General features: G+C 41.6%; 1 protein-coding gene across 5 annotated transcripts in view; it reads right to left on the reverse strand.

Annotated features, from left to right (window-relative positions):
* Positions 1-27,414, reverse strand: part of SYNDIG1 (synapse differentiation inducing 1) — a 244,390-nt gene that overhangs the window by 100,614 nt on the left and 116,362 nt on the right. For 4 of the 5 annotated variants that reach the window (XM_027622251.2, XM_027622253.2, XM_027622254.2 and 1 more), the window contains exon 2: positions 22,394-22,953. In XM_027622251.2, the coding sequence (XP_027478052.2) occupies positions 22,394-22,873 (480 nt within the window). In that variant the 5' untranslated portion in view covers positions 22,874-22,953. Of the gene's footprint in view, positions 1-22,393; positions 22,954-27,414 lie in introns of those variants that run through there. The other variant, XM_027622255.2, reaches the window with a different exon arrangement.

Raw genomic sequence — 27,414 nt, forward strand, 5'->3', positions numbered from 1 at the left:
CAGGTTGGCTCTTGCAGGGCATGCACACTTTCTGTCTCCTGACAGGGGGTGAGACAGTTTCTATAAGCAGATTTTGTGATAAGCTAGCAGATATTAATCCTGCTATGCAGCAACCCCCACCCCTGCCACAGTTTCTTGGGTCTTTACAATGAGTTATGCACTTACACTATCTCAGAGAACTCCAATTTATCAAGTAGTGGACTTGGTGATTCCTGACACTTATTTTTTAATTAAATACTTTATTTATTTATTTAACAGAAAGAGAGAGAGAGCACAAGCAGGGGGAATGGCAGGCAGAGGGAGAAGCTGGCTCCCTGCCGAGCAGGACCCTGGGATCATGACCTAAGCCAAAGGCAGACGCTTAAAAGACTGAGCCACCCAGGTGCCCCAACTCTGTCACTTCTAAGAAGTGTGACCAGTGGGTCCAGGACTATACCATCTGTTCATCTGAACCAGTTTAAGTGGCAGTGGGGAATCTTTTGAAAGAGGATTACAAAAAAAGTGGTACCCACTGTCTTATTTCATCCCCAGCCTGGAGATTAGCCTTTACTAATACAACAAATATAGGAATTTTTTTAAAATATTTATTTATTTTAGAGACAGAGAGAGCAGGAAGGAGGGAGGGACAGGCAGAGGCAAAGGGAGAGAGAGTCTTAAGCAGACTCCCCACTGAGTGCAGAGCCTGAGATCAGGACCTGAGCCAAAAACAAGAGCTGGATACTTAACCAAATGAGCCACCCAGGTGTCCCAATACAGGAATTTTTAATTTTATCATGTTTTGAAAATCCTCTCTGCTGCTTCCAGATCCATAAAGTTGACTGGGATGACATGTGCCTCTCATTTGCTGGCAGCTGGTACCTTCAAAACTCTCCTCACAGTCACTTTATCACGGGACTTCTGAATACTGAAGTCCTGCCACCCAGGGTGATTCCAGGTGCTATGAGAAGCGCATCAGAATAGACAGATCAGTGGCTGGCCTGGTAAAGAGACAGCTTCCCAAGGGCATCCAGTCCTAGGAGCCTGATATTCACACCTCTTCCCCAGTGCATGCTAACAACAGACAGATGGGTCTGTTTCAAGGGACAATTCCAGCTGGAATAATATGGCCCAATCTGCTAGCAAAGCAGAGAGCTGTGTAAGTCCCTTTTATGAGCACATTTATTTCCTCCAGGTCATTGCCTGAAGCAAAGATAAAGCTTGAACCTCCAGGAGCCACAGTGCAAGGTTCTCATCTACTTTTTCCATAAAATTGGACCAGTGGCCGGCATTTTTAGAACACGCAGAGGAAATACAGTGTAGAGGATCCCAGCCCCAGTTACACCAAATACCTCGACATGGAGGTTGAGTGTCAAGGAGTGTGAGGACCCACCCCTGTTATGGAAAGAGCAGCAGTGGGAGGCAGAGGAGGGCAGTAAGGGAGGTAGGTCCTGCCCAGAAGGGCACAAGGCCCTGGCAGGGCTCACAGGCCACAGAGTGGGGAGATGTTTCAAGGAGGGAAGTATCCAGAAGGAGAGGCAGGGGGTAGGTCCTCTATATCGGCTTCACACAGGTCAGATCACTTCTGGATTATCCATTTCTTGGTTCATTTCAAGAGGGATCCAGAGGGATCTAAGTGACCAGGAGAGTAGAACACTGTCCTAAGACAAAGAGTGGAGACACTGAGGGTGTTCTGTCCAGGGCCTGGCAGCCTTGGCGGGGACAGTGAGGGGTGTGAGGGGCCATCTCAGAAGAAGACAGACATGGATCCCTGGGCTTCCCGAAGGGTCTGTAAGGAGTAGGTCTACCTCTAAAGTAGGTCTACTGGAAAATGTTTCCAGTAAATGTTGATCTTGAATGTTCTCTGACCGTAAGGGGACTAGAAGTTGTCTGGACCACTGGTCAGGGAAGCTCTCTGTCCTTGCTGCTGAGTGTGGTTCAGGGGCAGCCAAAGCAGCATCAGCAGGGAGAGGTGAGAAATGCAGACTCTCAGGCCCTGCCCTGGACTGCCTGAACCTGCACCCTAAAAGCCCTTCCACTACAGGAAGTGATTCTTTCGCACACTCAGCTGGACGAGGCTTAGGAGAGGTGTGTGGATGATTAGTTGCCAGGGACCGCTCCTTCCCTGGGACCTTCTCTCCAGCATAGAGCACCAAGGAGTCCCCTAACTGGGACACTCCCCAGCTTTCTGCCTGAGCTACTTGCCCCCTCCTTTTTTTAGATTTTATTTCTTTATTTGACAGAGAGATAGAGAGCACAAGTAGATAGAGCAGCAGGTAGAGGGAGAGGGAGAAGCAGGCTCCCCACTGAGCAGGGAGCCCAATGCGGGGCTCGATCCCAGGACCCTGGGATCATGACCTGAGCCGAAGGCAGATGCTGAACAGCTGAGCCACCCAGGCTTCCCCAGCTACTCGGCTTTTGTCCAGCCTCCACTTTGGCAAACAAACAGCAGCAACAACAGTGTGATATACTAATAGCCTCTCCCCTTGTTCTCTGTTCATAGTTCACCTTCCATCCTTCCTCCAGGATCCTCAGGCTCCATGAGCTTCTCCTTCATTTTGTTCATTTTGTTTCAAGTTGGAGTCTTTCCAGGTGACAGTGGCCTTCTGGAGCTTGTCTGCACTGACTTCATCCTGCAATGTGATGCAGGTCCTCATGACAGGGCTCAGAACGATAGTCACAGGCACTTGGAGACGTAGCTCACCTGGCGTGGTACCAATTGGCTAGGGAACAGGTAGGCCCATGTGTACTGTGGCACCCTGGTTCAGGAGGTCAAAATACATGGTGTTTTGAAAGCCAAAAGACTCAGGGTCAAATTAACCCAGGAATCACTGAATTAAAGTCAACCATATGAATTTTGACTCAGTCAAAACTGACTGATAGGACTTGTAAGGCTGTAACTTCATAGGGAGTATCAGGAGTTTCCAAGGGTTGTCAAACCCTTTCTGTTTTCCCAGGTGAGTGTTCTGTGGAACCCACCTTAGGGAATCTGTTCCAGGGTTGCTGCCTGCCTCCAAATCTACTTGGAACCGGCCCACAGTTCATAGGATAAGATGTCCTAGAACAGCTGGCCTGGTTAAGATTGTGGCATATACAAACATATGAACACTGTATCATGCTGCTGGGGCTGAAATTAGAGCCACTTGTAGGCCTTTACGAAAAATATTGACCCCAGAGATTGTGATTTAATTGGTTTGGGGTGTGACCTCCGAATCCCTGGGTTTAAAAACTAGGGTGGACACGGATGCCAGCCAAGGGCAGGGCTCTGGACTGAGGGCAGGCCCGGGGAGAGGGTGGGTGTTGTCTGGGTCCCCACTGCTTTTTGCTTTCTCCAGCTTTTCTGTTGCTTCTTCCTACTCTACAGCCCACAGAGTAAGAGCTACTCGGATAAAATCACTGTGGTATTTCTTTTTTTAATGAAACACCAACGGTGTGTCATAATATTCTTCATGTCATGCTTCTTCCTTATTCCTTATTTGGAGCCTGTCTTTGTTTTTGTGGTTTGTGAAAAACACAATCTGCTCTTGTGTTGCAACACAGCGCGAATGTTGCCTGGGAGCAGTTTAACATGTGCCACTAACCAGCAGTCCCAAGACAGGAAGATAAGTTGAAGCTACTGCAGCGCAGTTCACCATGCGCCTGGAGGCCCCTGTTCTATTTCTGCTTCTTGCGCTTGACACAGGTGACTTTGTAAAGAAAACAAAGTCAAGGTCGTATAAAATTCTTGCCAAGAAAACTCCCAAGGAGCTTGGGTGCTCACACAGTTTGCTTCATTTCTATTAAAAAAAAAATCTTATGAAATTGATCTTGGACTTCTCTTCCCTCTGATAGATTCATTTCTTCATTAATAAATTAATGAGCAGAAATACTAACTACGTGCCTACACTGTGGAGCTATGGGCTGAGTAGTGGGGACACATGCAGGAGTTTCTACCTCTGCTCCTCACCTTGGAGGCGGCAAACCACTCACATACAGCCCCTGTAGAAGTGGTCCTCAGACCACCAGTACATGACCCATACTCAGGTCTCCCAGGGCCAACCTGGGGCCCCCTCTGTGGAACTTAGCTTGAAACTCCCCTCCGAGGCTTGCTCTCCCAGCTGGCTGGCTTGTGTTCCCCGAGAGCATTTCCTTAGTCAATCACTTGCTCATGAATCCTCACACTGTTGTCTTTTTCTGGTCAACAAAACCTAAGACAGCTGTGGCAAAGAAGACAGAAAATAAAACAGTAAGCAAACAGATAATGAACTGAAAATGCAACATGGATGCTGAGAAGAAGCCTGGCCAGTGAAGGGCAAGGGAAAGAACATTCCAGGCATCAGGAATGGTTGCAGAAACCCCATGGTTGAAAGACTGAAGGAGGCCCCTGAGCCAGCAGGGTGTGGAGGACTTGGGAGAGGAGTGCTGCTCATAGCCTCCCTGAAGGCCCACAAGGAGTCTGTATTTTATGGAACTCTGGGTGATCTGTTATCTAACGATAGTTTAAAAGAGATAAAAGCAAAAGTCCTAGAAGAAGAGGCTCAGTGATTGGTTTTTCCTCTATTTTCTAGAAGAAGCATCAGAGTAAAATTCCCTGCAATCTACTATATTGAAACACATCCAGATTGTACCCAGCCAGCACAACATGGACAGGTTGCTAGAAAGAGGGTTATCCTCTGGGATTTGACTTCAGTTTACAGATGGTCCACCTCTCTTGTCCTGGCCCCTCCACCAGCAGGCCTCCCAAAAACACCTCTATCCCTGCTAACTCATTCTGGAATCTATATCTCACAGTCTAGACCTCAATGGGTAATATCTTATTTAAGGTTGTAACATTCCAAGCAATGTATTCTGTTTCTAAATATATTTCTCTTAACTGTGAGGAATGTTCCCTGACTCCACACATTCTATTTGTTTTATGATGGCACAGACTTCCACCATATTCCCTGGTAGTTCTCAACTTCCCAAGCAGGAGATTCTAGTTACTTGTCCTCAGACATATGACACCACTGTCCACTGTAGGCTGGCTTACATTCTACTTACAGGTACTTTTGAGGCTCAATGTGAAAACTTACTGAAGACTCATGTTAACCCTACGAAGGGGATGTTTTCAATTAACATCACTGTACAACAATATACACTTCTTATTTTGTAGATTCATTTCTTAAAAAACTGGACAGAGGTTATTTATCCTAACATAATCTAGCATTTCTTTGGTGACAGGTTCACAGTATACCATGTGATTTTTATCAACTAGGAGAAACATCTTCTCTTCTGAGATCTTCAGCCAGCTCCAACTTTCGGGACAGCCACGGTGGCATTAGTCTGCTTCACAACACTCACAATAAGAAAGATGAGCCTGGCAAAAATCACTCACTATAATTTCCACAGTGAAGTCCCCCTTCTTGCTTCCCTCTCCAGCTCCTCCACATGCATAAGGCCCAGGCCACATGCACCACAGTAACTGGTTCCACTAAAGATGCCTGTGGTTGTTCTTCCTCTGTGAGGACAGAGCCTTCCTCACCCTTGTGATGACTGAACAGGAACAGCTCCTTGAACCCACAAAATGCCTCTTCTCATGGAAATCACACTGAAAAAATCCCAGCACACTGAGGGGCAGGAGACCTGCCATGTTAGTTTTCTTTCTACACATGAACGTTGGTGATGCACTGCAGACCACCTGTTTCACTTGTGTGATTTTCCCCCCCCTCTTCTGTTTTTAGGAAGTACTGGAATGGTTTGCTGGAGAAAAAAAGTGAAAAATATTTGTTCAAATGAAACCTGGGCTCATCTCAGATTTTAATGCTGTATCTTTCATTGCTTTAGGTAGCATGATTCATGGAGGCTGAGTTGTGCTGGATGTAAGGACCCTGCTTCCCAGCACATTCTCATCACCAACCCTTTGATGCAAAGGATACATCTCTTCTAACAAACTTTAGTGCTTGTCATTACTTTCTTTTTCTTATGATATTATGATATGGTAAGAAGGAAATGATGTTGGGGGCAGAGCAAGATGGTGGAGGAGTAGAAGACCTGGATTTCGTCTGGTCTCAGGAATTCAGCTGGATAGGGATCAAACCATTCTGAACACCTACGAACTCAACAGGAGGTAGAAGAAAAGAATAGCAGCAACTCTCTGAACAAAAAAATTGACCACTTTCTGGAAGGTAGGACGTGTGGAGAAGTGAATCCAAGGTGATATTCAGGAGGATAGATAGTGGAGGAGGGGGCCTCCATCAGAAGCTACCAGCAAGTGACACAGCAGCGGAGCACAAAATTGGAACTTTTAGAAGTCGGCTCTGCTGAGGGATGTCACTCCACTGACTAAGCAGGGGCTGGAACCCTCGTGGGACAGTGTGGTCTCAGGACCCTCGGGGTCACAGAAAGACCGGGGATGCCTGAGTGCAGCAGAGCTCCCAGGAATCGGAGCCGGGAAGACAGCTGCAAAGACGGAGACTAGGTGCAGGCTCTCAGCTCAGGGTTGCCATAAATCATGATCCGCGGCACAGTTGGGCCACTGCTCCTCCAGGAGGGACCCAACAGTGGCAGATCCAGGGAGACTCCCCATCCTTCCCCGGGAGGAGCAGTGTGGGAGTGCACCACAGGGATCTGCTGGGTTTGGAGACTCCACACCGAGTCGGGTGCCAGAGATAGAAACGCTCGGTCACAGGCCGGGTGAACACGGAGTGCGGCCAGAGACCGGGGAGACGTGAGTGACTGACTGCTTTTCTCTGGGGGCTCACTGAGGAGCAGGGACCCTGAGTTCTCAGCTCCTCTGGGGCGGAGATTGGGAGGCTGCCATTTTCACTCTCATCCTCCAAAGCTGTACGGAAAGCTTGCAGGGAACAAAAGCTCCCGAGAGCAAACTCCGGCAGATTACTTAGCCCTGACTGGCAAGGGCGGGGCAATTCTGCCTCCAGCAAAGACATTTAGGTACCACAGGAACAGGCCCCTCCCCCAGAAGATCAGCAAGAACAGCCAGCCAAGACCAAGTTTACCAATCAATGAGAACAGCAGAACTCCAGCGCTAGGGGAATACTGCACATAGAATCCATGGCTGTTTTTACCATGATTCTTTAGTCTTTCAAAGTTAATATTTTTATCTGTCTTTTTTTTTTAATTTTTCTTTTTCCCTTTTTAAACCAACATCTTGTCAATCCCTTTTTAAAAAAACATTTTTATTTTTCATTTTTAGAGTCATATTCTATCCTTTCATAGGAGTTACCCTTATTTTTGGCATATATATGAGTTGTTCTCTCTTTAAAATTTTGAGATACAGTTTCTTCTAACAGATCAAAATATACCCTGAATCTCTAGTGTACGGCATTGTTCTACACTCCTGCCTGATCACATTCTCTCCCTTTGTTTTTTAATCCTCTTCTATCTTTATTCAAACAACTTCTTATCAATTCCTTTTATAAAATTTTTTATAATTTTCATCTTTAAAGTCATATTCCATCCCTTCATTGTATTAACGCTTTTTTGTACATATATAAGTTCTTTTTTCTTTAAAATTTTGGGAGGCACTTTCTTCTAATAGACCAAAAAACACCCAAAATCTAGTGTGTGGCACTGATCTATGCACCAGCCTGATCATATTTGATCATATTGTTTTTTTTGTTTTGTTCTGTTTTTGTTTGTTTTTATCTTTTTCTTTTCTTTTCTTTTTTTTCCCTTTCTTTTCCCCCAGTTTCAGGTCTTTCCTGAATTGTTTAGAGTATATTTTCTGGGGACGTTGTTAACCTGTTAGCATTTTGTTCTCTATTTCATCTCTTCCCCTCTGGACAAAATTACAAGATGGAAAAAATCACCTCAACAAAAAGAACAAGAGGTAGGACCATCTGCCAGGGACCTACTCAATACGGACATTAGTAAAATGTCGGACCTAGAGTTCAGAATCATGATTTTAAAGATACTAGCTGGGCTTGAAAAAAGCATAGAAGTTATTAGAGAATCCTTTCTGGAGAAATAAAATAAATAAAATCTAACCAAGTCAAAATAAAAAAGGATATTATGAGGTGCAATAAAAAATGGGAGCTCTAACTGCTAGGATAAATGATGTAGAAGAGAGAATCAGTGATATAGAAGACCAAATGATGAAAAATAACGAAGCTGAGAAAAAGAGAGATAAACAACTACTGGATCACGAGGGCATAATTCAAGAGGTAGGTGATACCGTAGGATGAAACAACATTAGAATAATTGGGATCCCAGAAGAAGAAGAAAGAGAGAGAGAGGGGCAGAAGGTATATTGGAGCAAATTATAGCAGAGAACTTCCCTAATTTGGGGAAGGAAACAGGCATCAAAATCCAGGAGGCACAGAGAACCCCTCTCAAAATCAATAAAAATAGGTCAACACCCCAACATCTAATAGTAAAACTTACGAGTCTCAGAGAAAAGAGAAAATCCTGAAAGCAGCTCGGGAGAAGAGATATGTAACCTACAATGGTAGAAACATTAGATTGGCAACAAACCTATCCACAGAGACCTGGCAGGCCAGAAAGGACTGGCATGATATCTTCAGAGCAGTAAATGAGAAAAATATGCAGCCAAGAATACTATATCCAGCTAGGCTGTCATTGAAAATAGGAGAGATTAAAAGCTTCCAGGACAAACAAAAACTAAAGGAATTTGCAAACACGAAACCAACCTTACCAGAAATATTGAAAGGGATTCTCTAAGCAAAGAGAGAGCCAAAAAGCAACACAGACCAGAAAGGAACACAGACAATAAGCAGTAACAGCCACCTTACAGGCAATACAAGGGCACAAAATTCATACCTTTCAATAGTTACCCTATATGTAAATGGGCTAAATGTCCCAAACAAAAGACACAGGCTATCAGATTGGATTAAAAAACAGGATCCATCAATATGCTGTGTGCAAGAGACTCATTTTAGATGCAAAGACACCCCCAGATTGAAAGTGAGGGGGTGGAAAACCATTTACCATGCTAATGGACACCAAAAGAAAGCTGGGTGGCAATCCTTAGATCAGACAGATTAGATTTTAAAACAAAGACTGTAATAAGAGATGAGGAAGGACACTATATCCTACTTAAAGGGTCTATCCAACAAGAAGATCTAACAATTATAAACATCTATGCCCTTAACATGGGAGCAGCCAATTATACAAGGTAATTAATAACAAAAGCAAAGAAACACATTGACAACAATACAATAATAGTGGTGGACTTTAATAACCCCGTCACTGAAATGGACAGATCAACTAAGCAAAAGATCAACAAGGAAATAAAGACTAAATGACACACTGGACCCAATGGCCTTCACAGACATATTCAGAACATTCAATCCCAAAGCAACGGAATACACATTCTTCTTTAGTGCCCATGGAACATTCTCCAGAATAGATCACATCCTAGGTCACAAATCAGGTCTCAACCGGTACCAAAAGATTGGGATCATTCCCTGCATATTTTCAGACCACAGTGCTTTGAAACTAGAACTCAATCGCAAGAGGAATGTTGGAATGAACTCAAATACATGGAGGCTAAGGAGCATTCTAGTGAAGAATGAATGGGTCAACCAGGAAATTAAAGAAGAATTCAAAAAATTCATGGAAACCAATGAAAATGAAAACACAACTGTTCAAAATCTTTGGATGCAGCAAAGGCAGTCCTAGAGGAAAGTATATAGCAATACAAGCCTTTCTCAAGAAAGAAGAAAGGTCTCAAATACATAACCTAACTCTACACCTAAAGGAGCTGGAGAAAAAACAGGAAATAAAGCCTAAACCCAGCAGGAGTAGAAAAATAATAAAGATCAGAACACAAATCAATGAAATAGAAACCAAAAGAACAGTAGAACAGATCAACGAAACTAGGAGGTGGTTCTTTGAAAGAATTAACAAGATTGATAAACCCCTGGCGAGACTTATCAGAAAGAAAAGAGAAATGACCCAAATCAACAAAATCATGAGTGAAAGAGCAGAGATCACAACCAACACCAAAGAAATACAAACAATTGTAAGAACATATTATGAGCAACTCTATGCCAGGAAATTAGATAGCTTAGAAGAAATGGATGCATATCTAGAGATGTATCAACTACCAAAACTGAACCAGTAAGAAATAGAAAACCTGAAGAGACCTATAACCACTAAGGAAATTGAAGCAGTCATCAAAAATCTCCCAACAAACAAAAGCCCAGGACCAGAGGGCTTCCCAGGGGATTTCTACCAAAGATTTAAAGAAAAGTTAATACCTATTCTTCTGAAACTGTTCCAAAAAATAGAAATGGAAGGAACACTTCCAAACTCGTTTTATGAGGCCACCATTACGTTGATCCCCAAACCGACAAAGACTCCGTCAAAAAGGAGAATGACAGACCAATATCCTTGATGAACATGGATGCAAAAATTCTCACCAAAATAGCCAATAGGATCCAACAGTATATTAAAAGGATTATTCACCACGACCAAGTGGAATTTATCCCTGGGCTGCAAGGTTGGTTCAACATCCGCAAATCAATCAACGTGATACAATACATTAAAAAAGAAAGAACAAGAATCATATGATCCTCTCAATAGATGCAGAAAAAGCATTTGACAAAGTACAGCATCCTTTCTTGATCAAAACTCTTCAGAGCATAGGGATAGAGGGTACATACCTCAATATCATAAAAGCCATCTATGAAAAACCTAAGCGATTTTCATTCTCAATGGGAAAAAACTGAGAGCTTTCCCCCTAAGGTCAGGAACACGGCAGGGATGTCCACTATCACCACTGTTATTCAACATAGTATTAGATGTCCTAGCCACAGCAATCAGACAACAAAACAAATCAAAGGTATCCAAATCAGCAAAGAAGAAGTCAAACTCTTACTTTTTGCAGATGATATGATACTTTATGTGGAAAATCCAAAAGACTCCACCCCAAAACTGCTAGAACTCATACAGGAATTCAGTCAAGTGGCAGGATATAAAATCAATGCACAGAAATCAGTGGCATTCCTATACACCAGCAACAAGACAGAAGAGAGAGAAATTAAGGAGTCGATCCCATTTACAATTGCACCCAAAACCATAAGATACCTAGGAATAAATCTAACGAAAGAGGCAAAGGATCCGTACTCAGAAAACTATAAAATACTTATGAAAGAAATTGAGGAAGACACGAAGAAATGGAAAAACGTTCCATGCTCATGGATTGGAAGAACAAACATTGTGAAGATGTCAGTGCTACCTAGAGCAATCTACACACTTAATGCAATCCCCATCAAAATACCATCCACTTTTTTCAAAGAAATGGAACAAATCATCCTAAAATTTGTATGGAACCAGAAGAGACCCCGAATAGCCAGGGGACTGTTGAAAAAGAAAAGCAAAGCTGGCGACATCACAATACCAGACTTCCAGCTCTATTACAAAGGTGTCATCATCAAGACAGTATGGTACTGGCACAAAAACTGACACAGAGATCAATGGAACAGAATAGAGAGCCCAGAAATGGGCCCTCAACTCTATGGTCAACTCATATTCCACAAAGCAGGAAAGAATGTCCAATGGAAAGAAGACAGTCTCTTCAACAAATGGTGTTGGGAAAATTGGACAGCCACATGCAGAAGAATGAAACTGGCCATTTCCTTACACTACACAGAAAAATAGACTCCAAATGGTTGAAAGACCTAAACCTGAGACAGGAGTCCATCAAAATCCTAAAGGAGAACACAGGTAGCAACCTCTTCGACCTCAGCTGTAGGAAATTCTTCCTACAACCATCGCCAAAGGCAAGGGAAGCAAGGGCAAAAATGAACTACTGGGATTTCATCAAGATAAAAAGCTTTTGCACAGCAAAAGAAACAGTCAACAAAAACAAAAGACAACCGATAGAATGGGAGAAAATATTTGCAAATGACATATCAGTTAAATGGCTAGTGTCCAAAATCTATAAAGAACTTATCAAACTCAACACCCAAAGGACAAATAATCCAATCAAGAAATGGGTAGAAGACATGAACAGACATTTTTCCAAAGAAGACATCCAAATGGCTAACAGACACATGATAAAATGCTCAACATCGCTCGGCATCAGGGAAATCCAAATCAAAACCTCAATGAGATACCACGTCACACCAGTCAGAATGGCTAAAATTAACAAGTCAGGAAACAACAGATGTTGGTGGGGATGCAGAGAAAGGGGAACCCTCCTACACTCTTGGTGGGAATGCAAACTGGTGCAGCCACTCTGTAAAACAGTATGGAGGTTTCTCAAAAAGTTGAAAATAGAGCTACTATACGATCCAACAATTGCACTACTGGGTATTTACCATAAAGATACAAATGTAGAGATCCGAAGGGTATGTGCACCCCGATGTTTATAGCAGCAATGTCCACAATAGCCAAACTGTGGAAAGAGCCATGATGTCCATCGACAGATGAATGGCTAAAGAAGTTGTGGTATATATACGCAATGGAATATTATGGGCACCCATCAAAAGGAATGATATCTTGCCATTTGCAATGATGTGGATGGATCTGGAGGGTGTTATGCTGAGTGAAATAAGTCAATCATCGAAAGAAATGTATCATATGACCTCACTGATATGAGGAAATCTTAATCTCAGGAAACAAACTGAGTGTTGCTGGAGTGGTGGGGCATGGGAGGGATGGGGTGGCTGGGTTATAGACATTGGGGAGGGTATATGCTATGTTGACAGCTGTGAATTGTGCAAGACTGTTGAATCACAGATCTGTACTTCTGAAAGAAATACTGCAATATATGTTAAGAAAAAAAAAAGAAGAACCTAGCAGGAGGGGAAGAATAAAGGGGAGTAAGTCAGAGGGGGAGACGAACCATGAGAGACGATGGACTCTGAGAAACGAACTGAGGGTTCTAGAGCGGAGGAGGGTGGGGGGATGGATTAGCCTGGTGATGGGTATTAAAGAGGGCACATTCTGCAGGGAGCACTGGGTATTATGCACAAACAATGTATCATGGAACACTATATCAAAAAGTAATGATGTAATGTATGGTGATCAACATAACAATAAAAAAATCTATTAAATATTTTTCTATTCAAACAATTCCTTACTCAAACTACTTACTCAAATACACCTCCTAATGTATATTTAAACCAAATAAAATATTTTAAATTTTCAAAAAAAAAATACAGTCTCACAATGACAGAAGATTCCAATTCTCTGGCAGGGATTCCCTTTATTAAGGGAGCTGTAGGTATGAGAGGCCCCTCTACACCCACAACTGACTAGTGGCTCAGAAGTCCCAGTCAAGAAATCTGGTCAGCACAATGAAAAATTTAAAAAAGACTTTTATTTATTTGACATATTAATTTGGTTTGATGCCCCCACCCTTTTATGTATTGAAAAGTATTTCAGAGGAATATGAAAAATGATCAGACTGTGGTATTATGACAGATGGATTTATTATCTTGGGAGATTCTCTTCCCATCTAATGCCTATAATTACATACTCCACTGCCCTTTATTGATATATAAGATGAGAATATGTTAGATGAGAACATAAGAGATTGATTTTTATTTTTAAGAAACATGCCTTGAATTCCACATTTAAATGAGTTATCCTTGATACAGAAAATTAAAACAATAAATGGCATACTATTATGCCAATCATGTTTATATTTCACAAAATATTTTTGAATTTTTCTTTGGAAATTGTATTTAGAATGCCCTCACTAGTGGAAAATATTTCATGAAAGTAAATTTAATTTCTAGATGAGTCAAACTTACTCATACAGTGCCCCTTTGAAGAATAAGGTGGTTGCTACAGTTTGGGCAACACAAAATGAGTTATGACTATAAGGAGATAAAACTATTCCTTTGTGTAAGTGATCCACACGTGGATCCAAAAGGAACTGGAATATTTAGATATATTTAATTACAGACTGTCTTAAGGGAGGAAAATGATAATTTAATTTCCCAATGCTATAAGCAAATATATGTCATATTATTTAAGGATAATTAATTTGATCAAAATTGTTTTTTTAAAAAAGATTTTATTTATTTATTTGACACAGAGAGTGAGCACAAGCAGGGAGAGCAGCAGGCAGAGGGAGAGGGAGAACCATATTCCTCACTGAGCAGAGAGTCCCATGTGGGGCTTGATCCCAGGACCTGAGATCATGACCTGAGCCGACAGATGCTTAACTGACTGAGCCACCCAGGCACCCCTTGATTAAAATTCTTAACCTAACTGCAAGCCATCTGTGGACATTGGAACATATTTTTTGTCTGAATCTAGTGATGCTGGAAAATGCACATCTAGTACTTCAGGCAATATCCTGGCAAGACTTCTTGTATGACAGTGTCAGGAGGTAGGCATATCTTGTCTTCCAGAAACAACTGGAAAAAAAAAAATTGTCAATACAGTTTATAAAGGCTCTCAACATTGTCCAAAGGCCAATAGTATTTGCAAAGTATTTACTTACCAACCACTGCTGAAATCTGAGTAATTATAGTGGGGGTCTATGCTTGGCCCATGCAGTATTTCTGCTAGGGTGGGGCTAGCCATGGGAACTAGTCACTTCATTGTTGGAAGGGGCTTTATTGATTAGAAGTAGAGTGGAAAATCCATTCCCAGCTATGAATGAGAAAAGCCTAAAGCTCTCCCAACCTATGGCTATAGTCCTGGTTGGGTCAAATGGCAGATTGAAGGACAACCCAAGAATTTAACAGGACGCTCCTGAAAATGAAAACTAATAAGCTCTCTTCACATCTCTGGCTGAGATGTGGTGTGGTGATGAGTGGTGGCTAACACCAAATCCTCAGGAAGAGGAAAAAAGAAAACAACAATAAAACCAAGAAACAAGTGGAAAATAACAATCAAAATGGCAGACAGAAACCCAACCATATAAAAATTACATTTCATGCAAATGGACTAAATATTCCAATCAAATGACAGACTGTAAGACAATAAAAAAAGAAAAAAAAAACAAGATCAACTACATGCTTCCTTTAAGAGATATACTTTAAATTCTGAGACAAAAATTAATTCTAAGCAAAAAGATGGAAAAAGATGTATCACACAAACAGTAGTAATAAGGAAGTGGGAGTGGCTATGTTAATTTCACAAAAAATAGACCTGAAGACAAGAAATATTATTAGACATAAAGAGGAACATTTTATGATGGTAAAATGGTCAATACTTCAGCAAGATACAATAATAAATAATAGGGGCACCTGGGTGGCTCAGTCAGTTAAGCATCTGACTCTTGGTTTCAGCTGAGGTCATGACCTCATGGATCACGAGATCGAGTCCTGTGTTGGGCTCCACACTCAGCAGGGAGTCTGCTTGAAGATTCTCTCCCTCTGCCCTTTCCCCTGCTCTCTCTCTCTTTCTCCCTCTAAAATAAATTAATAAATCTTTAAAAAATTAATAAATGTGCATGCACCTATCAATGGGGCCCCAGACTACATAAAGCACACACTGACAAAATTAATGGATTAATTAGTCAGATAAACAGCAAGGACAAAAGACATGAACAACATCATCAGCTAACTTGACCTAACAAACATTTATAGAATATTGCACACAATGACAAAATACACATTCTCTCACAAGTGTGCATAGCACATTTCCCAGAACATATTATATGCTAGGCCCCATATCAAGTCTCAATAAATTTAAGAGAGAAATTATACAAACTATGTTCTTCAACCACATGAAATTAAATGACTAAATAATAAAAAACATTGGGACACTTATGAATATTTGAAAAATTAAACAATACTTTTATAAATAACCCATTAGTAGAATAAGAAATCACAATGGATATTAGAACATATTTTGAATTATATTAAAAATGAAAACAACATGTCAAAATTTGTATTTGAAACAGTGTTTGAGAGAAAGTTATAGCTTAAGAAATATATATTATGAAGGGAAAAAAAATCTCAAATCAGTAACAGCCTCATGTAAAGAAACTAAAAAAAAAAGGGCAAATTTAACCCAAAGGAAACAGAGAGAATGGTATCATAAATATCTGAGTGAAAATCAATGAAATGGAAAACCAAAAAGCAAGAGAACAATCAATGGAATCAGAAGTCAGCTACTTGAAAAGATCAACAAAATTTATAAACCTTCGGCTAGACTGACCAAAGAAACTCTAAACCTTAAATTATCAAAAGTAGGCATGAAAGAGGAGACAACACCAACCATACAGAAAGTAAAAAGATTTAAATGGAATATTATAAAACAACTGTATGCCAGTAAATTACATAATTTGGATAAAATGAAAAAATTCCTAGAATGACAGAAATTAATAAACTTGAGTCAAGAAGAAAGGAAAATCTTAAGATTTTCTTTAAAACATAGATTTAAAACAACAAAGATATCAGATCAGATCCGTAATCAACTCTTCCCACAAAGAATAGCCAAGGCCAGATGTCTTCACTGATGACTTCTAATAAATATTAAAAACAAAAACAATACTATGCAGAATCTTTCAGAAAACAGAAAAGGGAACCCTTTCTAACTCATTCTATAAGGCCAGTATTACCCTGATACCAAAGCCAGGAAGAGATATTACAAGAAAAGAACCACAGACTAATTTCACTCATGGACACAAACATAAAAATTCTTAACAAATTATTAGTAAATAAAATTCAGCAATATTTAAAGAGGAGTATATATGATGACCAAGGGCGATTTATCCTCCAAAGTAAGGAGACTTTAATATCTGAAAATCAGTTAATGTAATAGATCATATTAACAGAATAAAGGACAAAAGAAAAAGCCCCCACATGATAATCTAAATAGAGAAAAAGCATTTGTCAAAATTAAACAACTATTTTTTATTAAAAAAAGACCAAATTGTTCAACAAAGTTGTGACTTTGTTGCCCTTCCCTTAAGAGGTAAGCTCTCTTCACATCCCTGGCTGTGAAGGCAACTTCCTACCCTTGATTAAGAGCATGAGCAACATTATCCTTCATCAGGAAAGTCTGAGTGCTTTCCTAAGATCAGGAGCAAGGCAAGGATGCCTCCTGCTCATCATTTCCCTTCAACATCATATTTGAGGTTCTGGCCAGTGCAATGAGGCAAACAAAGAAAATCAAACCCCAAATCCTCCCATCCCAAATCTCTCAAGGGAGACTAAAAATATTTTTTATAATATTGTCGATTATTTTCTGAATTATTTCTGTTTCCTCTGGGTCAACTTTTCTATTGTTGTTGTTTTGTCTCATTCATGCTTTTGAATTTTCTTCAAGTGTTTGTTGAGTCCTCCCTCTTTGCTCATATTTATGAAAGGGGCACATGCCAGCGTTATACCGCAATTGTGAAATTCTGTCTCTCTTGATAGGCTTCAAGTGTGTAATAGGAGGGCAGACTCCTGGTCTTGGGAAGACCCAGTTGCAGACTCATGGCAGTGAGGAAGCTGTGACCACCCCAGCTCTGCCTCCTCGTGCTTTACCTGTGGACTCTGAAACAGCAGTTTACTGTAACACATACTTTTTTTTTTTTTTTAACAGCATCACCATTAGGAGGCAAGAGTCTGAAGTCAGCATGTCTCAGTTCCAAGAGCTGCCAGCACAGCCAACTGTGTGACCTTGGACACCTCCCAAGTTTCAGTGTCCTTGTGCACAGGGTGAGGCAGGATCAGCACCTGTGGCCCAGTGCTGCCATGTGGTTACATGACAGAAGGTGCACGAAGGGCCTGGCATAGACAGATGCTCCATCAGCAGGTCCTACCTTCCCCTTCCTTCTTGTAGTGAAGAAAAGGCTCCCCCACCACCTTGGGCATTGTTTCTAAGTGATGACATTCCATGTGCTCTAGGATCCTGAAGGGGTTGCACTATTACAAATAAATGGGTAATAATTGGCCTTTCAACATTTGATAAGCATCTCTAACAGCAGGAGGGCTGTTAGGCCTCTCTAGCCATGAACTTCACCTACTTCTTCATAGCTTTAAACTCAATTTTTCTATTTCATAGAACTGCTTTATTACCAGAGCCTGAAATCTCTGTTTGAGTTTTTCTGTGTGAAAAGGAGAAATGGTTTCCTGCTGTTGGTGTTCCTGAAAGCTGCGGTTTTAGCTGTGGACTGGGCACTGGATGAAGCAGTGGACAAACATCAGGGAGGAGGCCCTGGGGCTGTGGAGCACCGGCCCCAAATCGTGCACCCAGAGTGGCCTGAGTGTCCCCCCTCCACCCCCTGCCCCAGGGAGGCCTGTCTGGTCACACTGAGTGCGGTGACACCATATGATGAGCAGCCAACTCGGCATTCCTGCAATCCCTCAGAGGCCCCCTGAGATCTCCCTATCTGATTTAGAGCCCCAACAATTCACTATGAGTAGCAGCTTCCTCTTGGGTAGAGCAGGGCAAACCTCAATTTCTGAGGATTTTCCATAAAGATTCTTGAAATTAGCTACAGAACGTACTCACATTAATACAACCTTGAGGGCTACCCAAAAACTCCACATGTTCTTACAGAAATATACATCAGGTGAGCAAACCTCTCTGGATTGGGGATATCTTCATTATAAATGCCAGGGATGAAGCTCTCCAGGTAGTGTGATAAGGGGACAGGTAAGAGGCAGGTTGCCTGGTACGCAGGAACTCTAGTGACAAGGACCCCTGCTTTTCACCAGCACAATGGTTTTCTGAAAATTGCAATTTTTAGGTCACAGTATCACTTTGCTATAGACCAAGTGATGTTACAGAATTCCCAGAAGTTAAATTCTTATTTTTTTGTTGTTGTTTTGTCTGAAGTAATACTGCCTTCTGTGAAGAGCTCTAGATCAATATCTACTGTGTTTTCTGTTTAAGTCACAAAATAACTACAGCTGTTCTCACTCTGTTCAATTAGACGATCTTAAAAAAATATATGTTAAATAGGCCAAACGTTTTTGCTCTGTGGTAGACTACAGACTACAATAATTGGTACCCAATTTGTTGGCACTTTCCTATACTGTCATCCTAAAAAGTCCCTCCCACACTGGCTTTGGGCTTAGTCATGTATCTTTCTTTGGCCAATAAGACAATAACATGCATAACACAAGCAAAGACTTGAAAAGGCCTCGTATGCTGGGACTCACCCTCTCTTGCTGCTCTGGGAATCTCTAGCATGATTGCCATGTGATGGAGTGACCTGCTGGATGATTAGACATGAGGTCCAGCCACCTCGTCATCTCAGCCAATGGCCAGACAATGGCCTGAGAATAGGCACAGCTGTGTAGCTGAGCAGCAGCCCCTACAGACTAGTGAGGGAACCAGAGTGAGACTAGCAGAGCAAGAACCATTCAGCAGATACCCATTCCAGTGGTTGACGCTGAGAATCATGACTGAAATAAATAGTTGTGTTAAGCCATTAAGTTTTAGGGCATTTGTTATGCAGCAAATGCTAACTGATACATGCCCCTTTATTATTTCATGGAATGGAAAAACAATAAATCTTAGAACAGTTGCTGCATGCACACTGACTCTTCTAGCTACTCATTAGTTTTTCTTCATAAATAAAGACTGCCATGGCTCCACCATAAGAATGTTGCTGAGAAAATATCTTGTTTTTACAGAGTTCCTAATGGGCCATGCCAACCACTTTGGATGACCCCCTGGACTCCTCCATGGCTGTACTAAACAGCACTGAAGGAGTGACAGCTGCCACACTGTGTCTTGATTCCTTCCCCCAGACCTGTGCAAAGAGCCATTTCTTGGTCTGGGTTTGCCAACCAGAAAGTCTCATATGAGGCAGCCCAACTTTTAAACGACTTGTTCCACCAATGTCATTGGGGTGCCCTTTCTGGCTAAGGTATACATGCCAGCATGTTCCACCTTACTGCCATGAGAGGTGACTATAAACATGTTACTACACAATAGGCACTATAATCACAAGTAAAGATTCCAGCTGCTGTATCATTAAAGTTAACTGTTTCTATTGCTACTGTTGCCAGGACAGGGAAACAAACTGGGTGGCAGAGCTCACTACCCCAGAAACCTGCACTACCTGTCAAAGCCTTGGACTGACCTGGTAGAAAAGCCTGTTGTGCCAGCCACCCACCTCCCAGCATTTAATTTAAAAGATTGTCTCTAAGTGGGTTCTGGTCCTCTGCAGAGTTCCAAAAGCCACATCTATTGGCTGACATCATTGTGTGAAAATTGTTGCAAAAAAAAAAATGGATTCAGTAATCGATTGCCAAAAATGTGGATTAAGACATATTATGAAAAGAACATTTGCATTTAAATAACAGCTGTATTTATTTGCAAGCTTAATCTGAAGCCCATGCAAGTCTTAAAGAAAAAGGAATACGATTCCTTTCAGTGTATTTCATTATGAAGTCACAGAACAGAAGTAGACTAAGGACTAAGAAGATGTGTTACTCACCTGTTCATCCTCACCTACCCTGTTGGAACATAGCTATTCAAGGATATGGACTTTAAGTCAATGGATATAGGTGAGGGAGGGAGGAATGAAGCCCACACAAGTGACAAAGTGATGATGGAAACATTCACAAATTTCTTTTATAATTTCAGTCTAGTAACTATCCCAAAATTTTAAATTCTGATAGATATTATATATTGGAGCTTATTTTCCAAATATTCCTAACAAAGCTGAAAATCCTCTGCTGACCAGCTTGACCATTTGGAAGCTAAGGGGCATCTCTGCACAGGGCAGGCCTGACCCTTTCCTTCCCATCATCTCTGAACAATGGAAAACTTCACTTCTTAAGTATTTCTTCATTTCTACTGCTGTCCTGATTCTCTCACCATCTCCTATGGCAGGTCCCAATAGGTTCTGGGAATCTAGTTTGGTCCTAGCCCCGTGCCCTTCCCCCCCATCTCCCCACTCTGTCCCACTGTCCCACTTTGCAGCCATAGCAGCTTCCGAAAACTTGAATCTGACCCCACCCTCCTGCCTGAAACCCCTCAGGGTTTCCACACCCATGACACCCATCAAGGTGCCTAGCAGTGTGGCCTATGAGGTGCAGCAAGCAGCATCCCTATAGCTGAGGGTGGGCCTGGACTCTCTAGTCTCAGGCCACTCCTCTCAATATAGGGTTCCTTCTTGATGTTGTTACCTGTCCTTCCTCTTGTAGGCATCTGGGTCTGTGACCTCGCCTAAATTCCAGCCTCCCTTAGAAGGCTGTTATGGTCCTCAGTTATGGTCCTGTCTCCCGACTTCACCATGATTCATAGGTCTTAGCAACTGTAATCAGTTACTATTCTCTGCATCCTAGGTTGGATGCCTCTGTGCTTTTTCTGCTCATGCTGTCCCCTTGGACCAGGGTTCTCCCACCACCTCCCCATGAGCCTTTTTGTTCATAGTCTGGTTCTCCTCCTCAAGATGTAGTGCAGGGGGTGCTTCCTCTGTGATGACTCCTGATCCCTCACATTATACTTGGAGTCCCATCTCCTAATCCTTTGGATGCTCTCAGAGCAGGATTGGAACTCTACCATCATAACTCCTGTGTTTTGTGAAAAGTGCATTTTTGTGTATTTGCTTCCTCAACTTCATGCAGGTCAAGTGACATTTATACTTCTGCATTTAGCAATACCCTCAGGCCTTGGAAAAGAATGGACACATGACAGAGCCTTGTGAATGGAAGCCAAAGTACTTCTTACAGCTTTCTAAAAACTTCGGCATTGCCAGAGCGTGTTCCCCTTAACAGGTGTCACCAGAAGATGTGAAGGTCTGCTCCGATGGCATCTCCTATAACTTGACTTCTCTGGACTCCCTGCCAGTTGGTTTTCATGGGCTCCATTCACAGAAATCGCTACAAAACATATCCCATTTCTGAATTTCCTTTCTGATTAAAACCATCTCTTTCCAGCTGCTTCTGCTTCTCATTGCAACTCCAGGCCTGATGCTTCTGGTTTCCTTGGCTACATGTCCAAAGTGCGTGTTTCAAAGCATGTAATCCAAATGCCCTTACCTGCTCCCCAGTCTACTAAAGTGACTCTTGTAACAACTCAACTCATCTTTCCTTTAGGCTAGCATTCCTATTATTTTTTTCCAGCAGATTTAGCTATACCAAGGATCCCTTAGTAGAAACTTTGGAATGCTAAATTAAGGAAACTGCTTGTGGCAGCAAAAACTCTTCTCAAATTTTCCCCACACATGCCTTTCCAGCCTCATGTGGCCCTAGGATCCTCTGTCCCTCTCTCACCTTGATCATTTTTGCCAATGACCTCTCTGTCCCAAGTGGGGGGGTGTCAGCAGGAATCCCCAACTGACTTCTGATGCTGGCAACCCTTTAATCCACCAGTAGCCCCATTCTCACAGCCATTACCTTGGGTCATCTCTGCCAACATCCCTGCTGAAGCCCCTACTGGGTGCTGGTCACCTAGTCTTTCTCCACTCCATTTTCAATGGATATTTAACAATGCTTCAGTTTCTCTGTATTTTTGCACACTAGTTGCATTCCCTAACTTTTGCCAGGCACTCATGAGTCCCCACCCAATCCCCATGTCCCGTTCTCAAAGGCTCATGATAAATACATCCTCTGACCTCCAGCTCCTGGAATTCCTCCTCCTCCTCAACGTCATAGGAGAGGGTGTGGATCTTGATGTCATCAGCCGAGAGGTCGATGAACTTCCCATCGGGGTACTCCAGACTCTCTTTGGTGGGCGAATGGTTCTCAATGAAGGTGGTCTCACAACAGTCGGCAGCCACACCATCCCCCCAAGAGCGCAGCACACCCTCCGAGTAGAGAATGATGTTGGGTCGGAAATGGGACTCCACAGACTGCTGAAGTGTGTTGGGGTCCAGCAGTTGCTGGACCGGCTCATTCCTGCTGCCATCCAGGCTGGCTGGTGCCGTGCTGCCCACCACCCGGCAGCTCTGGTACTGTGGCGCTGGGTAAACAGACACCAGGCCATCTCTGCTCTCGGCCATGAAGTTTCTTGTGTTAATTAAGCCATTCCTCTTGCCAGCATCACTGATTTTACTGTGCACCAGCATGCTCTTCTGTTCAATTATGCCATCCATGGTTCTCTCCCTCCCGGACTAGGCGTCAGGCTGGTGGGCTGCACTCCAAGGTCACACTTGCCTCATGGGACCCATTTCTCCTGGAGGAGGAGGAAACAGAGATGAGACAAGAAAATCACACCTGAAAAAAATCTAATCACCCAGACCCTTGCTGTTTCAGCGTATACTAGTCAGCTGATATGCACAGAAGCCCGGGGGGGGGGGGCGGGGCGGGGCGGTGTCAGATGATATTCTAGTCCTACCTATTCTACCAATTTTTAAAAAGCTCTATCATGGCAGCCGGTCAGAGAAAGCCAGAAATGGATTACTCACATCCCTATAAAGTCTTTGCTTCCAAATAAAGGAGACTCTGCAGAAATTGGAACCACTGCAGCTCTAGAGAAACCTGTGATTGTCAACAAACATCTTGAAATCCATGGGTAAATCCAATCACATTAGCATTGGGCCAGTCCACAGGGAAAATAAGGCTGTAAATCTGCAATGGGGATCAACTCTTCCCAGGTCCATGGCTATTCATTTGAGCAGAATACATATACCCAAAGAAGAAAAGGTTTAAAATAATGTCCCACACAGATTTAGAAGATAAATGACAAGAAAACCCATGCCATTAGTTCTGTATATAGACAAAATTCCCAAACTAAGGAAACACTCACATGTACATTCTAATGTATGTACTAACATTAGCTCAATGCTCGCACACACCTACTGGCCTTCCAACATGGTTCCAGGAATTGAACTAGAAGTTCCCCTGCCTTAGTGGTACTCAACTTAGAGAAACAACCACATATATGGGATACAATTAAAAAGCCCTCTAAATTGTTTCTCCCTAGATCACGTTCCTTTCTAGGGTTTTGAATGTTTCAAAAAAAAAAAAAAAAGAGGGAAAGAAAAAGATACCAAAGATTAAGATTTTAGAGATAATGCATTTCCTTGCACAGCAAAGGAAACCACCAACAAATAAAAACACAATCTACTGAATGGGAGAAGATATTTGCAAATGATATATCTGGTAAAAATATATATCTGATAAGAGGTTAATATCTAAAATATATGGAGAACTTACAGAACTCAACACCAAACAAAACAAAATTAAAAAAACAACAACAACATGATTAAAAAATGGGCAGAGGACCTAAATAGACATTTTTCCAAAAAAGACATACAGATGGGAAACAGACACACGAAAGATGATCAACATCACTCATCATCAGGGAAATGCAAATCAGAACTATGGTGACATATCATCTCATGCCAGTCAGAATAGCTAGTATCAAAAAGGTAAGTAATAACAAGTGTTGGTGAGGATGTGGAGAAAATAAAGCCTCATGCACTGTTGGTGGGAACGTAAATTGGTGCAGCCACTATAGAAAGCAGTATGGTGGTTCCTCATAAATTAAAGATAAAAATACCATATGATCCAAATGCCAAATACTACTGGGTATTTGGCCAAAGAAAATGAAAACACTAATTTGAAAGGTTATATGCACCCCTATGTTTATTGCAACATTATTTACAATAGCCAAGAATTGAAGTAACCCAAGTGTTCATCAATAGATGAGTGTATAAAGATGTGTTATAGGTATATATATGTGTGTGTGCATATATATGTGTGTGTATATGTGTATACACATATATAATGGAATATTACTTAGCCATAAAAAGAATGAGATCTTGCCATTTATGACAACATGGATGGACCTGGGGATTAGGGGGTGCAATCTTCCAGTTATAAAATACATAAGTCACGGGGATGAAAAGTATAGTAATAATGTTGTAGGGTGACTGATGGTGACTACAATTCATCATGGCGAACACTGAATAATGCATAGATTTGTTCAATCACTATGTTGTACACCTAAAACTAACATAGTATGTCAACTATGGTTAAATAAGAAATAAAAATACTTTAAAAATTTTTAAATAAAATAATTTAAAAGCACTTGAGTAATTTTCCTATAAGGAAAAAAATTAATAATGACTTAAAGACAACCTTTTCTCAAGATTCATAAATGCTTAGACTTTTCCTAACAACAAAAAGAATGAATTTCCTCAAGTATTTGCAAGTTAGTAAGTAGTAAGTTTGCAAGTTAGTAGTTAGTAGCTATTATGTATGAATCATATTATATATGTACATATGTACATATTATATATATACACATATAACACATCTTTATACACTCATCTATTGATGAACATATGGGTTGCTTCAATTCTTGGCTATTGTAAATAATGTTGCAATAAACAAAGAGGTGCATATACCTTTTCAAATTAGTGTTTTCATTTTCTTTGCGTAAATACCCAGTAGTATTTGGCATTTGGATCATATGGTATGATTCATACATAATAGCTACTTTGCAAGTTAGTAGCTATTATGTATTAAAACTTTCCATCTTGGGAACTTTGAGTACTCTAGCTTTCTATGAGATTTCAGAATTTTCTGATATCATAACTGCTTTATTTGGTGGTAGCTACAAGAATTTAAAATTTCACACCAACCAAGAAATAGAAAGGTCACCTTTGTGACTAACTGGAAAACAACATTTTAGTAGAATAGACAAATGACTAGTCAAACTACAGCATATGCATGGAGAGATGGTGGGTATTGTTTATGTGATCCTGTGTCAGATTTTAAAAGTGCCTCCTCTGCTGATGTGGCACTAAGAAATACTTAGCTCTGGAGACATATTTACAATCTGAGAGCTAAAACCATTAATTAAACTATTTGGACAAGATCTTTTGAGCACCTGCAACATGCAAGGCACGACATGTGTCAGCATCATCTCTGGGACTGATCATCTTCCAAGCTAGCACAATATGCTCATTGAGGTGTTTCTGGTCCAAACCCTCAACTTCTCTAATCTTCTCCTTCTACAGAGAAGCCACTCGGTTAATCTCAGAATTGGGGCCCTTGTACGGTTTGTGATTGCCAGATGTACTACCAAGCTTAGAATAATCTTTTTGAAGTGTAATTGGGTTTCTTAGATTGAGCGCCTTCTCCTCAAATCTGTTTTAAATATCTTACAAAAGACATGTGGTTGCATCTGTTCAAAGCCCACCTCTTCAATGGAGTCACATGTTCTTGCCCAGCCAGAGGGACCTCCCCCTGTGTGTTCTACAGTTTCTGTTATGGGTCCTATTGTTTCCTTCTCTGCAAACATGACAGCTGCTAATTTCAACATCCTCCTCCAGCCCCTGCCCCTGCTCCGGTCCCAGAGCTGCTTGAGACTAAAAAAACCAATATTACCTTTTCCCTTTCTAACACCTGGTATGCAGTAAGTATTCAATGAACTGTTGAAATAAAGTCTCAAGTGTTATGTAATTAGAATAATCCCCACTTAGTGACCTCCTTGAGCTGCACAAGCCCCAAGTGTGAATCTGATATTACAGCATCTGGAGGCAGGCACAACTTAGGTCTCTGAGGTGCTGTCCACAGTTTGACACCTAAAAAGCTGAGACCTGGCAGCATCAGCACCACCTGGAAGTTTGTTAGAAAGGTGGAATCTTCCATACACCTGGAACCACTGATTCAGAATCTGCATTTTAACACCACAGAAAATGATGATTCTGAATATAAAGTTGAGGGGCCCTGTTCTATGGTATGGAGTGCAAGTTTGGCCTGTTGCACTAGTTGGCTCCATTGTACAATGGATAATTTACTATCTTTAAAAAAAAAGTCTTCAAATAAATATATCAAACATGCTTAAAGAACTTTCATTTTCTTCTTGAAGTAAATTTTTCCAGCTTTGAGCATCATAAGTTATGATTACATTGGAATGAAAGAGGCTGAAATCAGTGGAATCTTACCTTTATCACTTGCAGCATCCTTCAATATCTCTTTAGACACAGACCAGCTTATTATATATATTGTATTTCACTTCATAATTCCTATTAGCTCATTTCCTCTGTGTTCACTTCTACCCCGTCCTCCTGATAGCAGATTTCCATCAGCCGGAGTTCAGCAGCTCAGAGATAACATGGAGAGAAAATGCTGCTACTCATTGGGGTAATTCACCAGCCTCTTCCCCCACTGCTTTCTGGAGTCCTACCCAGGGACTGTGCTATTCTTCCCAGGCTCCTTACAACAGACATATATTTATATAATATCACTGGTTATATTGTGTAACAAATAATGTTTTGCTTATTTTGTGTGTCTTTTTTTTTCTCAGTCCATGATATTCAGAACGAGTGGCTGTCTCTCACTTGACCCTTTATTTGCTTAAATAGCTTCGACTATGTCTTGGATGCTGCCTCCTGTTGACAAAACTCTTGCTGGACTGCATCAATGGACAAGCTCCCAATTTCAATCTCTGGGTGAAGTCTTGGAGGCTGTTTCTGTGAGTGCAGCACTGCAAGCTGGTTGAAGGGCATCATCAGGCAGTTCTGCTGCCCCTCTGCTTTTACAGTGCTGGCAGGTGAGGGGCCTCCATGTGTCTGCCTGTGACCCCCAGTTACTCCTCCTTCCCTGGTTCTTGCTATCTGTACCAGTGCTTAAAGAGCCCTCATGTTCACAACACTGGATGAATACCAGGCAGATAAGAAAA

This window comes from Zalophus californianus, chromosome 8 (assembly GCF_009762305.2).
Source record: "Zalophus californianus isolate mZalCal1 chromosome 8, mZalCal1.pri.v2, whole genome shotgun sequence".
Taxonomy (NCBI): domain Eukaryota; kingdom Metazoa; phylum Chordata; class Mammalia; order Carnivora; family Otariidae; genus Zalophus; species Zalophus californianus.